The 14,998-nt window shown below is 39.3% G+C and overlaps 1 protein-coding gene across 8 annotated transcripts in view; it reads right to left on the bottom strand.

Annotated features, from left to right (window-relative positions):
• The window catches only part of MESK2 (misexpression suppressor of KSR 2), a 123,074-nt gene that overhangs the window by 26,636 nt on the left and 81,440 nt on the right, over positions 1–14,998 (bottom strand). For 2 of the 8 annotated variants that reach the window (XM_069128803.1, XM_069128813.1), the window contains exons 1-2: positions 5,732–6,127; positions 197–615 (exon numbers count right to left, since the gene is read on the bottom strand). The exons of 2 other annotated variants lie outside the window; for them this stretch is intronic. In XM_069128803.1, the coding sequence (XP_068984904.1) occupies positions 197–411 (215 nt within the window). In that variant the 5' untranslated portion in view covers positions 412–615; positions 5,732–6,127. Of the gene's footprint in view, positions 1–196; positions 616–5,731; positions 6,130–14,998 lie in introns of those variants that run through there. 4 more of the 8 variants (XM_069128854.1, XM_069128864.1, XR_011175249.1 and 1 more) reach the window with 3 other exon arrangements.

The following is a 14,998-nucleotide window of genomic DNA, read 5'->3' as shown; positions in this document are numbered from 1 at the left end:
ATCTGCTAGTAATCAGAATTACTTACAGAATTACTTCATCCGCGACTTGCGATGAGTAAATCTTGAGTAGAAAGGCCCGAGGTCGAGAAACAACGAAAAGACGAAGCGAAACAGCGTGTCCCGCGACCGTCACCCCTACCTGCCGACCGGTTTTTCCCCTGTATACGCAGACAATAACGTGTATATAAGACATTACCTTGAGACGATCGAGACGCTCTCACGGCGGTCCACGATCAGCGGGTCCTTTTTCCTTAGCTCGACCTTGGGCGAGGCGAAACTGAAAGCCTTCTTGACACTCTCGAGGACGCTCTGCCCGGTGGTCTGTGTTTGGTCGACGATCGTTGTACTTTTGTACACGTCTTCGCCCAGGTCGCCTAACGACCTGTACGAAGCGCCAATACCTGCCGGCATGGCGACGTTTCCGCTCGCTGTTGCTCGCCCACGATGATAAAACCCAACCCCGACTCGGACGACCTATTCGGACGTCTTCGACAAGGATGATCCTGTCCACCGTTGCGGTGGATCTACCTCTGACTTCGATGTTCTTCGCCGACACGCGTCCCACGTTGTTTTCCTCTCCGATTGCTGCTTGCTGCTGTTGCCGCGTTGATGATGCTGATACGCGTGCCCGAAGCCGAGATACGCCAATATCGTGCGTCAACAAGGCAAACGAACGGGCAAAGGGGCAAATAAAGAAAACCCAAGATAAAGAGGTTCCACGTGAACGCGCTTGGACTATCGATCGAGGCATTGGCAAACGATTCTCTGATGGAACGGCCATCGACTTCGTTTCAGTCGCAGGTGGTACGACGCCACGAATACGGAGACGTAATCCACTGACTTCGATACTTTTACGAGTTAGGAAATCGTATTGCGTAACCGTGGCGGTAAATGTCTTGATATTGGATCGCATTTGGTCACATCTTTTATTGGTTACAACGTTTCGTTGAAGCATACTACATTTCTTTCGCAAGTGTAAGTGTTTTATGGTTGAGACTTGGAAATTTTTTGATAGAATTTTGGAGTCATATAAATAAACTACGAGTAAGTACGATAATGGAAGAAAAGTATCATTTGTAGAGTGAGTTATGGATAGTTCTATTTCATTTTTTTTCTCATTTCATTAGTAGAGAGAAGAATATTTAACGTTTAAAGTTTAACCAATTTATTTATTTTCTTCTAATTTCATTTTATTTAAACGGACGTTTAACGAATTTCCGTTTAAGATATCCACAGGCAAACCGTGTCGAAATATAAAATTATTCCAGTGTTTCCAGTAATGTAGATAACTTATCTATGATATGAATGACACGTTAATGATTATTACCATTGGAACGTTGAAATGCTTTCACTTCAGCACAGAAGTAATGTTTAAAACTATCGACTGATAGTCGTTATGTAATACATTATAATTAAATAAAGCAAGGCGATTCGCTTCGTGATTAACCGAATTGTTAAATAATCATATATAAATATACCGATAGAATGATTTAATCAACATTTTAGTTTTTTCATAGTATTTCTTTCTACCTATATATTTAGACGTAGATAGTTTACGTGATACGAACCACGTTAAGCAGGTATATTTTAATGAGCTTGACTTTAGTTTGAAATTGGGAATTTATAGTGCCAGTCATAGAGCAAGAGTGCTTATAATTCGTACCTCGTTGGGACGCGTACTTACGAGAGAAGAATTTTTCGGTTGAATTCCACAAAAATATGCTTACCAAGTCAAAGTATGGATTTATGTATATCAAGTACAGTATATATATAATTAACTCGTGTAATTCTTTTGTTCCTGTTTTCAGCCTGTTTTTATTAACCCTCCGATACCTAATTTTCTTAATTACTTCGTTTACCTCGTTAATCCATTTTCGCTCCGTAATTTCCACTTTCAAAAAACAAAAAAAAAAAAAAAAAAAGAGAGAAAAAGAATGCAGGCACATCTCGTTTAAATTACTTATATTCGAAATCATTTTAAAGAATATTAGTGACAGATATTCGTTTTACCGTTTTATTTTTATTTTTTTCTTTCATATAATCCAACTTCATGTAATACTTATATGAGGTTTTTATTCGTGATTCGACTCAAGTGAACTTTGCGCACGTACAGCTGTATCCACTGACGTTCTCATCTTAATGTATTCAAAATCGAGCAAAACCAAACGCGGTCGAAAGGTATGAATAACACTACAGTCGCTCATTAATGCTGTGCTTCAAGGATCGTTGGAAGTTCGTGACGTCATTATATAGGAGAAAGGACAACTACACCTGTCGTTGCTCGGTTGATATTGCCATTATGTTTTCGATGACTCAACACCAACCACTGCTTATTCCAAACACCATAACTAAATGAAAGCAGGCAGACTGTTTCATAATTACTCGAACTGTTATGCACATATTCACACATGAGCATACACCGATATAAAAATTTAATTGAAATTGCAGAATTTAATCGTTAGAATTTATGTCCATGGTTATTTTTATCGTTTTTTCTCTCGTTCGTGTTTAATCACATATGAAAAAATTTCATTGAAATTGTAGGATTTATTTCTATCATTTTCTATCGTTGTTTCTATAGTTGGTGTTTTCATATCGTAACGTCTTTAATTCGATAAATTAGAGGAACGACGAGACCGATGTTGTCTGCGTGCACCTGTCTATTCTTAATTGACGTTCCTTAATTGGTTTCTAGCTAAGAAAGGGACAGATGTTGCGCTTTCAGAACTAATAGGACGTTTCCTGTGTACGCCCTTCCTCGATTCCAGATCTCGATGCACTTCTCGAGATTACGGGATCGCGTCTAAATCATTTAACGCGATATCTTCATCTTTTTCCGAACGTTTGACATTTCCATTAATGTAGAAAGGCTCTTTACCTACGAATAGAATCGTTTTGCCATTACCTCGTCGACAAGTCTCGGCGAAACAAAACAAGAAAACAAGACAAGGAAGAAAGATAGGTGTCAGGAAACATGGCTCGGCATGCACAAAATTCAATGACTTAGTCATTACACATCGAGACATTCATGCGTGGCCGCATGCCAATTGCAAGGTGCAACGCTTGTGCGCCTTTGTGAAAACACGCAGATGCTGAGAGAGAAGCGAAAACGGTGATCAGTGGCCGTGCCAATTCGAAATGGCTACGGAATTGCTCGACCGTGTGCGAAAACATTTTCGAAATTCGAATGATCACACGGTTTACTGATTACACGCTTCGCCGATGATTTTGGACGTGTATTTGCACATGTATCCGAGAAAACAGGCACGTGCATGCAGAAGTTGTGAATAAATAAAAAGCCTGATCGAAGATTCGATGTTCAATCGATTTTTATATTTTCCTTATTATTTTGTTATGTGAGACCTCTTGCATAATAATTTAGTAACTAATATTAGCGAATCAACAAGGGATCAGTCGTAGGTCGTAAACTTTTATTTAAGCTTTTGCTAAGTAATTTTTACGATTATTCGTAATTAAACAAAAATTATTTAAAACAATTTATTGGTATTATTAATTTATAAGTTTTTAAATTTCATTTAAAATGTACTCCTGTGACCTCGGTAAAATGTACTTGCAGAACTTGTCACCTGTCCTCCCGATTTAAAATATTCTATTTGACATTTCGAATCTGAGGAAAACTGCAGTTATATCATTTTCTTTCTGCCATTTTTTTTTTTCATTCAATTTACAATATTTAATCGTAATTGTTTATGAAAGAATCTATGAAAAATTTATGAATCTATGGAAAATAAAAAAATGCGAGATAGAACATTTTAATTAAAGTGGATAGTTCTCATTAACAAATTTCGTACGGTTATCTAAGAGAATTTATTAGTGCAGATAATTTATAATTTTACAATTTTATATTGGATCATACAATTGTATGCTTGTTTTATTACCAAACTTCCTCTATCACGTATGACGAAATTTGTCAATACTGTTAACTCACACTTGTCAAATTTTACTAATAATATTAGTTCAATTATACAAGAGGACCACGAATTCATTTCGTATCTCATTATTTGCGTTTGGACGAATTCGCATGATGTCGAAGCGACGATAACGATCGATAAATTATACCTGGGCTGGATATCGCGAAGAAAATAACGCCTCGTAACGTAAGCGTTTAATCCGGTCGACGCGACCCGCTTCGCTAAAAAGAAATTTCTTTTCTACGATGTCCCGTTATTGACCGTAAAAACGAAAGCGTAAATCACTTTTTACGGGCACGACCCTCTTCGGAACACCAAAGGGTATTAACGTGGCGATTTGACGGTCTTCCTGTCAATTAAAACCTTCACTCACCAAGAAATTTCTTTCTTCGACTACGAAGAACGTTATATTGTGCGTTACGCTCGTGACCATCGAGTTCTCGTAACGTGATACAGAAAAAAAAAAAAAGAAAGCGAAAATAAGATCACGACGTTTCAGGGTAAGATTATAAATATACAGTTTAAACGCGCAATTGGTTTTTCATTTTATCGGAGCTCCTCGAAGTTCTATAAATTCTTTAACCCGATAAAAGTACGCGCTATATTACAATTAAAAAAGGGATCACTTGTCCCTTCGATAAACGTTACTTGAGGTAAATACTTGATTTTAAACCCTGGTGTAAATATATACGCATACGTAGAAGCATAGTTCGAAGAATTTATATTTCGTGGTTGACGCGCGTATGGGAAAACAAATCGATAAGAAAGGAGATCGTAAAAAGCTCGATACACGTATGTAGATTGACGAACGAAAATAAACCGATTTCCGTATTAAAGAATGACCCCTGTTTGTTCTACTGCCCGTTAATTTGATATTCGAGCGTAGCCGTGAAATCCCATTAAACTTTTATCACGAACAGGAAGACAGTCGTAAATATTACAAGCTATTGATGAAACGTTCGATTCCAACCTCTCCGATCATTCTCTCGAGTCGTTCGATTAAAATTACTCCACAAACATGTACGATGCGTCGTATAACTTATATAAGCTTCGTACGACCGTGGAAACCTAAACTATGGGGATCAGCTGCGGTCTCCGACTCGTATATGCATCTACGTGTGCGTGTGTGTCCACGCACACGTAGGAATTTTTCAAAGACAGAAACCACGGCGATCCATCGTTTTCCTCGAAAGGTAAAATTGCTGCAATAGTAGAAATGTATCGGTGCGCGTTTGAATCGTAGCACAGGAGGGTCGTGTATTGATTTTTCGCGTGGATAGCCGCGTGTATAACGTCTAACCTCGTTTCCCGTCGAGTAATCGCATACCCGGGCTACCAGTGTGACGTATCGAGCTCTCGATCGTATCGCTGACGCACTCGTGCGACAGTCAATGTTAAATCCCGTAGTGGCGGGAGCTGGTTTAAAAAACGTAAGGATGAGAATAGAGATTGATCTCGCAAGGTGAAGCTCGACCTTCTTTAGAATGCCCTATGACTCATTTCGAGTAACGTCGCTGTCGGTTATACTTAGTCGCCACAGTTCATTAAAACAGAAAGAGTCGTGTGAAAATGTAGCGAGGAAATGAACGCCCGAACGCGCGCACATACATACAGACACGGACACACGCACCTACGCGCGTTGAAACATCAGTGATAGAGACGACAAAGGCAAACGCAATCGTCATCGATCGGAATGTTATACGTCGCGTTGGGGAATTTCTTTTTATTACCTGTTCGATTCTTGCAAACAAGTCTCGACTAGGAAATTGCGCGTGGTTGGTGCACGACCTGTGACTCACCTCGTCTTGCGCGGCTCCCGCTGCGGAATTCTGGTACCGAAAAAGAGTTGCAGCTTCTCTGCGACTTTCGAACAGGATAGTACGGAAACAGAGACGCGACAGACGATTACGAAGCGTTAGGGATCTTTGTGTTCGCTCTTCTTTCTGTTGCTCGATCCCTTCGCGACAGCTCTCACAGCTAACTCGTGATTTTGTCTTTTCGTTCCTTAACCGACGCGGTGCTCTGACGTAACTTTCGTCGTTGTTCCCTTTTTTTCCTTCGTTTGCCCTTTTTCGTTTCCGACGTGTGACGTGTGAAAACGCACCACGAGAGACAAGACTAACGAGAGACCGTACCGTGTTCTCAAAGGCACCGCACGATTACTATTGGCCCGAATACACGACTCAGACTACAGACTGGTCAATGGGAATGCGCGTCGCTTCGTGCGCGGTGTAGAGCGGATCGAACCAGTTACGGACGGTTTACCGACATCTGGCTGCAAGATGTAGGGTCCCGATACAAGAGGGAAAACACTTACCTGACTACCGGGCAACCTTAATCGACCTTGGATAACACCAACTTTTGCTTTATCCCGAAGGTTTGCTCCGTCGGCTCTGTAGGAATCCATGCTATCTATCGCGCTGTTACTATGTATTTAGTTGCTTTATCAGAGTGGAGTCGCCGTTGCACGTGCTTAGATTTAACGATATATGAATGCAGATAATTTTCGCTATCTTATATTATATCATCGTGTTTATTCTGTTTGATTAAAAAATTTCCTAATAATATTTTTATTTTGCAAGGAAAACAGATATTTCATAAACGAGTCGAGTAACGTGTTGTAATAACGAAGTATGAACCCTGTGACCGAGAGCTGTAATTACTGTTACGAGATATTCGATGAAGAAATTTGCTACGTGTAGTGTTAAACACAAAGAGAAACCAGATCCATAATCGATCGTTTCTATAACAATTATCGCGAGTCTTAACAGGAACGATCCAGCTAGATCTAGTTCGCAACGACTCGAACGAAAAGCTTCGTGCACCGAAGAAAGACTTTGTTAGACACGGTAAACATCCTACGATTTGCACGTTTAATTTATGTCTTATGACACGGTATACGTATATTGTCGCAACATGCCGGTTTAAAGTTGATATCTCCTAAACTGTTTTTAAACTTGTCGTTTTTCACGCGCTCCAAGATTTAGTCAAACAATTCAAATATAATTTTTTAAGACTTTAATGTCGTTCAGAATTGCGCCCATCACTTAGAAACGAATTAACGATCAAAGCAAAGCAAAGAATCGAACCAACTGACGGATGCTCTTTTGTAACCGGTATGCATGAGTAGCCTATACGTACGATTCAACGTAATTCCAAGTCGTATTACGTTGTCGAGCGTAAATCTGAAATTCAATTGCATTCTGGACCGTCACGTTCCACTTTCATCCGCGTCTCTTCCCCGTTGATCAGTTACCATTTACCTCGTTCTCGAGATTAGTCCGCAAGAATCCCGAATCGGTTCGAACACGTTTCTCTTCTCCCTTATCCATTTGTCCCCCCCCCTTTTCCTTGTTCTTTCCTCGTTCGATCGATGTTGTTTCTCTCTTTCTCCTTCGTAATCGAGTCAAATATGAGAAGAATGGAACAACGAAACGGAAATGTTCTCGAGAGAATTTAAGGGGGATGGTCTGTTTTATGAAATTCACTTTGACGCGTACGATAGAGATTAAATTTGCGCGGGACAGAGGGGATTCGGCGTTACGAAGGAATCTTCTGGATGGGGAGGGACGTTTTTGAATTGGTGGACTTGCGCGAAAACACAAGACCAGATAAAATCAGGCAAGCTATCCAGCTTGACTGCGTCTACGCCCTATTTGATGACGTCGAGGTAAACGAAAGTCTCCCGCTTTCGCGCTGGCATCACCCGAGTAATCAATTCCGGAGATTACCCAGCCGAGCGTGCTTTTATTTATATCCGGTTAAAAGCAGCGACCTGTCGTATCACACCGTACCGTAGTAATTCAAAAAGACGCGCGTTATATTCTTTAACGGTATATGGTCGCGATGGGGTCGCGTCAAAGCGGAGGAATTTCCGTGAACGATAGCACCGTATAACAGCCGGCTGTTACGGATTCAACGATAGCCTTTCAACGCGATCACGTATTTATTTTCCAACACTCTACCGTAGTCGCCGCCATCGTCCGTAGAAAAATCTTGGAACGCTCGATTAAAACCCTTTTCGACTTTCTCGATGAACGAGGTCAAATATTAGCGCCAAGTTTGTCATATCGCGTATCTGCAAACAAGGTAGATGATCGAATCGGAAATTTGCCACAGTTGCTGAAACTTTCATCGTAAACATCGCTCTTAACGATATTTATCGTTAGATTAATATGCATTTCGCGTGAATTTACGTTGTTGCTTCCGTGCACGTCGTGCAAATTAGGATACAGAATCTGGAAACATGGTGAATAATTAAATAACGCGTAGTACCGTACGGATTATGAATTCATTTTGGCGATTAAAATTATAAAATGGTTTGAAGCATGTTTCGAAATTCCTTTAATTATCGCTAAATTTTCAATGCATTTTCTTTACGATTGGGAATATCGAATCGAAAGTAAGTTCTGAAGCTTCGAAAAGTTACTTTTCCTCTCCTCTGGGAATCTACTACGGTTTTAAGTGCATTTTCTTAGGTTTTAAAATGTGAATCGAAATATATTGCTCGAGGCTAATTAAAAGATAGCGTAAGCTGTCTGAAAAGTCGCCAACCTAATTCCGAGCGAACGATTATGCGAGTCGCGATGATGGGACAACTTCAATTATATCTAAGATGACTTCATTAAGGGATGAATAATAATTAAGTATGGGGAAATGAAATCTTTAGATTGCATTTTAATGGCAAAAGTTAACTATACAATTTGTCATTGAAATTGAATTACTCGGTGCTTTTCCTGCTCTAAAAAATTATTTTCATAAATGATTAATTCAAAGAGACAGAAATGCTGTTTAAATGCGTTTATAAACGATCAAGTTTCCATTTACTGCTTCCTCATTAAAATTTTAATTAAGTTTCGGTAGAGGCTAAAGGCGAAGAGAAATTGTCCTAATGTATAGAGCCATTCGTTTTTGTAAAGGTACAATTAGAAAACAAATAATTACGGACTATTCTCAATTGTAATTAAAATCTAGGAAATATGAATATTCCCCCTTACATACATGCATTTCTGTAGTATTTAAATTATCGTTGTGTAACAAATATTTCAGTTTAGTTTTGATTTAAAAGTCTCGCATTTATGTACCTATACCTGTCATTCTAAGAAATGTTAATTCCATATATCTTTTTTCTTTTTGTTGCTGCCAATTCTTCACTGTGTGACTAACTGCTTTTTTTTTAGCTTAATGAGAATTTTTTCTTAATTGTTAATACTAATTCTTTTTAGTGTTATTAATACTAATATTTTTCCGGATTCTTTACAAAGAGGACGCGATGTACTAAAATTTGTACAAGAACATTTTTTTACCAACATAAATACATTTATCGATTAGATAAATATCTCACGACGTATCTTCCATCACAGAAGTCAAATTCGCCGCGTTACATTATAACGCACGTTCATCAGACAAAAATACGAAAGAGAAACGAAGAGAACGGAAGTCGCGGTGTGAAATATCCGGTGTTAGACGTGACGTTTCTTCTTTACATCCGTTTACGAGTTTCTCTGATATCATACGCTGCACCTAACCCGCCACCCCTCTATACCATCCATCGCTATTCGCCTTTGGAATCTCCTTCTTCAAGCGCTATATATTTCCTCGAGTATATTCATCATAAAAATGTATATTTATGTATATTTTCACCGGTCTGCTCCGTGGAATATGTATTGTTGCGACGCGCCACTCCATGCCCCTTTGTACCCTCTCGATTACACCGGATTTGTAGAAAGTGGCATGCGAGAGCGTGTTCACTCGTACGTGGCAGTTTGTAATATGCGTGCAACGTCGGCTACATATTTTTTCTTACGTTTCTTTCCATCTTACATCCACCCCTGTAGTCGACGTGCTTCTGGCGCCGGAAACTCTTCGCTGGAGGAGGCCAAGCTCTTGTATAAAAAGTTGTCAAGGAACGGTATTTAGTCTGTCAACCGTTGTGAAGAATCGCTGTGAGCGTTGCAGAGGGGCCAGGTTTAAAGCTACTTCACGTAGCTCTTTTTTTTGCTTGGAAAACTTGAATACTGATCGATATTACTCGCTGATGTTCTTTTCCCTTTCTCTCTGTTCTATTCGTTTGATGTCCTTCTATTTGTCGCTTCTTCCTTTACTGATCACCTTCTTGCGTATCGTCATAGAACCTAAGATCGATTTGTCGTTCGTAAACATTAAGATACTTGAAGAAAACATAAGAAAGCTTGAAATATCATTAGAAAATTATTATCAAACCCGTTAAGGATTATTATCGATATAAGAGTAGCGTTTAATAATGTATAAGAAGAAATTCGGTTGCGAGCAAAGTTTGTAGTTTGCTGTTAAATTATTGAATGGTCGGCTGTTAATCTCTCTGATGGATAAAAAACTGAATCGAGCTACGCCGGAGAACTTTTGAATGAATACGTATGCAACGTATTAAACGAGAATGAGCTTCGAACGAAGTTCGCGTCAGGGATAAGATTAATGTACATTTTTTAACTCGCCGGAAATTGGATAAGTTCGCGCAATGTTGCAAATATTATTCTTGACGGGAACGTTCCCCTGTTTCAAATGATCGGTACTTTGAAGCGATGTAACTCGTTATTGCAAACTCGTGAACTTCACTCGATTCTTGAAAAAGCTGTTCAGATTCAATCGCTTCTCTTGGAATAAAATCTCTAAGATGCTAAGATGTTTCAGTGAGATATTACGTGACATTTTATAGGTAGTAAGATTTTTAAGACAGCTGTTTTGCATAATATTCGATCAAGATCGGCCGTGTCTCTTCTTTTCTTATATTTCTTGATTTTACGATAGCGAAGGTATCTGGAAATCGTTAAACCAGGGTTCTTGAATTAGTACAAGTCCCTTGGGTATTTTTTACACGTTTGTCGATGATACTCGTGCCGGGTTGCATTGCAGAAATCTCACAGAGTAAAAGATATAGCAACGAGACACTGGGGTGTGCTTCGATCGAGCGTAAGGGAGGTTGGTTACCTCGTTCTATCATTGCTCACACTGGGAAAGCTTTCGATGCCGATTCTACTTTCACATGTGTATACCGACGCGTAGAAAAGATAAGAAACAGGTGCGTTATTCTCATTTGTATCCTTACCGTATGATCATATAAATATTTCATGCTAGAAATACGCGCGTGTGCCGGAGCTTTCAAGACAGTAAGCGAAATTGTGTATTAATATTAAACCCCCACAAAACTCTGCAGTGATATGAATGCGCAGTCTTGTTCAATAATGCGGACTATGGTGTACAAGTTTTTGAAATTTCTGAATATGTATGTATTTCTTTTTAAACTCGATTGCGCGACATATCTTAATGATAAGTATTATATTAGGCCTTTTCATAAGGAACGTCATGTTTATCAAATATTCAGTTTAACCTACATAAAAATATGATCATGAAAATTTAACAAAAAAAGAAAAGAAAAATTTTGAGGAAAGAAGATCATAAATCAGAATATTCGTCATTCTGCATCAACTCAACTCGTCCTAACAGGATGTTCTCTATCGATGCAGCTAACTAATTATAAGATTAATTCGTAATTCAAGGAAAACATCCTGCGTTTATTCGCTATATTTCTATGATACATGGGTCGTAAAGATACAGAGAAATTAAGGTGAAATATTTCGTTGGAGCAGAGTGGCGTCGTACAGGTTTCCGGCACGGAGCACCGAAATGCAGACGCGATGGAACTCGCTCGGAAATTACGGCTGCTTTTAAAATGACGCGTATTCGTATAAATAATTCATCGGATAGAATTCGGAATCTACGAACGAGGAACCGCAGCTGCACAGTGGCGTAGACGCGGAGCCGCTCAGCTTCGCTCCGCGACGGCTCGCGGTGAGCCAGGCAAATCCTTCTGGCAAAGTTCGAAATTTGTACGCACAATTATGCAAATGCATCGGCATTCTCGGTAGAGTCGAATTACGCGCTCGCGTGCTCCCATCGTCCCGTTGCAAGAGTATACGTAAAACCGTACGGTAGCTATACGTGACAGCCTCTAGTTTCCTCGAACTAGAGAAGACTCGATTTCGCGTAATCTTGACAAATCGAGCGGTCCTCGAAAGGGAGCTCGGTTGAATAAATATTCCCGACGTCGGTACTTGCGCGGCAAAGCGCGCGCCCGTACTTTGAAATGAGCGAATGCTAAGACAGGCGCTTAAAGATCCGATAAAGTCTCGAAGAGTTCGCGGGTCTTGGCAACAAGTTTGGAGAAACTGTACGGCACCGGCGCATTAACATAAAAGGGATTCGACTTAATTAGAATCATTCTTCGATCGAGTTGTTCTCACACCGATCCTTGCAAACCGAGGTTACGTCGCGTGCTAGTATTCGCAACTTCGCCACTCGTTCATTTTGTTACTCCGATAAAGACGACACTAGATTAAACGGTAATTGTTCCGGGATTTTCTTCTGGGATATTCAAATAATCGGAAGGCTTTCAATGGTCGAAAATCGATATGTAAGTACAATTCGAGTAAACCTAATAATTGCGGTTGTTGAATTAAATTAGGATTATTCAAAATTTTCGACACTTTTTATTTTTGTGGTAGAGTTGAAACATCGAAGCGATCTCAGTATGTATGTACATGTGTACTTACATATATTACTTTTCCTAAGAGTAGTTTATCGCTTATGAAATAGTATTGTTATGAATAAAAATGTTTCCGTATGTTCCTAATTCAATGGCCATTTACTGCAATAGGAATGTTACATCGTCGAGTTGCCTCGTTAGAAACCGCTGCATCGCGAGATGATTACGGTTAACGCGTATAAAGCATAAATCGTTTCCTTGCACCAATAACAGGTTCAGTTACTTTCACGAAACTCGTTCGCCTCTTGTAAATCGAATATTTTACATTCCACTTTATATGTATTGGTTAACCAACTCTAACTTGGCGTATTTGCAGAAGCTTATTAACCATTACGCAACGCAAATATCGTGGTAACGGGAAATTGAACGCGGCCGATTACTTGATTTGGTTGTGTCGATAATCTGAACTGGAATCTATTTATCGAATCCGTTTACCATGAAACTCTCTGCATATAATAAAGACACAGCGGCGGCGTAGCTTTGGTGCTTTACTTGCGTTCACTTACGTAAACGCGAGCTTCCACGAGGATACAGCTTCATCCCTGGACTTCTGGTCCCTGGCTGTAAATATTTAATGACGAAACCGATTGGGATTTGCCGATCAATGTAAACCTCCTTTTGGTCGACTAGCTTCTGAACAGACATAGAGCAGTTTCTCCTCTTTCGGATCTTCCTCGAAAGAGAAGAGGATCGAAAATCATGCAGCCTAAAACTCTTTTCCTTGTAATTTATTTTTGACCAAATGTAGAGAGCTTTGACTGTTGGGTCGTCACCGACGTCGATGCCTCTTTCGACGTTAACGGAAGACCGAGTTTATACGTTGCTAGAAAACCTATCCCATCGTCCTGGTCTCTTTTGATATGCTTGGTTGACTTCGATCGCTCCTGTCGTCGAATGTATTGGCGTTTTGATGAAAACGCTCTTCGAATTATTTGCCTTCGACTAACTTTTGCCTGTCGAGCAGCCTCCCGTATTATGGCTTTTACCCCTTTTGCCAAAAGAATTTATGTACCTGGAATACAGCTGCTGAAGTTTGTGCTTTCGATCTTATTGAAAATTGGCTAATTACTTTTTTAATATTCTTCGGGGTCATATAAGGCGTACGTAGGTATACATTACGTAAATTTTCGATACCTAAATTCACGCTATGGAATGAGGGTTAACCATTGAAAATTCGGCTATTTTTAGATTTTACTTTATAACTTACTAAATTAAATTGCGAGGAATAGAAAAAGAGTTATTAAGGTAAAAGTTATTTTTTTAAATGGATCTATCACACGATAAGAGATTTATCAATCGTTTAATTAGTGAAATCGAAAAATAACTGAATTTTCACAGGTAAAATATAAAATTACCTTTGGATAATTATATAACAAGTACATATTTTTTTAGAATACTCTACAGTTATTACATAAGCTTCATTTTAATTCTTTACAAATGCGTAACTCTTGCAGATGCTACTATATTACACTATTTTTTCACGCAAGTATCACGCGATTCTAATGAGCGCGTATTAAATAACGCAACATGGTAATGCGAATAAAATCTCCTTTCGATTGGTCGTTTATCAATATATTTATCGTATATCGCTCCTTTGAAAGCGGGTGATAAATGTCATTCTTTTTTTCCCCCGTTTTCGATTGATTAATTGCTTACTTGTCGTCGTTGAATGCATATTCGCAATGTAATCGGTAAAAGTGTCAAACTGTACCTGTAAGTGTCCTTATATCTCGCAAAAATTTTAATAAATCAATTTATAGAAATTTCGTTGCCTTAGAAGACGGTTGTGTTAATTTAAGTACAAATCTAAATCTGTCATTTTAAGCAGCATGCTGCAAGATTTTTCATGTAAGTAGTGTTCTAATAAATCTTTCCTAATAAAGAAATATTGGCATCGGTGTCAAGGGAACGGCATTAAAAATTAATGCGTGAAAGCAAGGGCATTTGTTTATGTGCTTTCATGGAACGTTATCCGATCGGAATGGTCGAAACAAAGCGGAGAATACTACGCTTACTAAGGAAACAACGTATAGTAGATCACGTGCGCTGCGAGAATGTATTCGTGGCCAGTAGTTCCGAGTCGCAATTGCAGTCGTCACTTCCTCCCTTGCACCTGTACCTTATACTTTCGTAGACACAGGGTCCGAACGAATGGCACGCACGTGCATGCGTTTGCAAGTTCCGGGCAATGAGGTTTACAAGAAGCAGCAACGTGAACGTCTTCTAGAATGAAAGCCGACTACCAACAGATGCTACCCGGGTATTTTTTCCAACTACCCCGAATGCATTCAAATAGTTTTCCACGAACGAGATCTTATTCCCGACTAGCTCAATTCAATTTTCCACGTCGAACGTTTGATTCTTTATGCTCTACCTACCTCCCCCAAACCAGATTATTATTATCAGACGTGTACATGTCGTACTCTGTCGTTTTAGAAAATTTTAAAGCACGTGGTATTTTAGCTTGGTATAAAAAAATAGAATA

Source organism: Bombus flavifrons, chromosome 2 (genome assembly GCF_040668555.2).
Source record: "Bombus flavifrons isolate JBK064 chromosome 2, iyBomFlav1_principal, whole genome shotgun sequence".
NCBI lineage: Eukaryota > Metazoa > Arthropoda > Insecta > Hymenoptera > Apidae > Bombus > Bombus flavifrons.
This window is presented reverse-complemented; position numbering and strand designations above follow the sequence as displayed.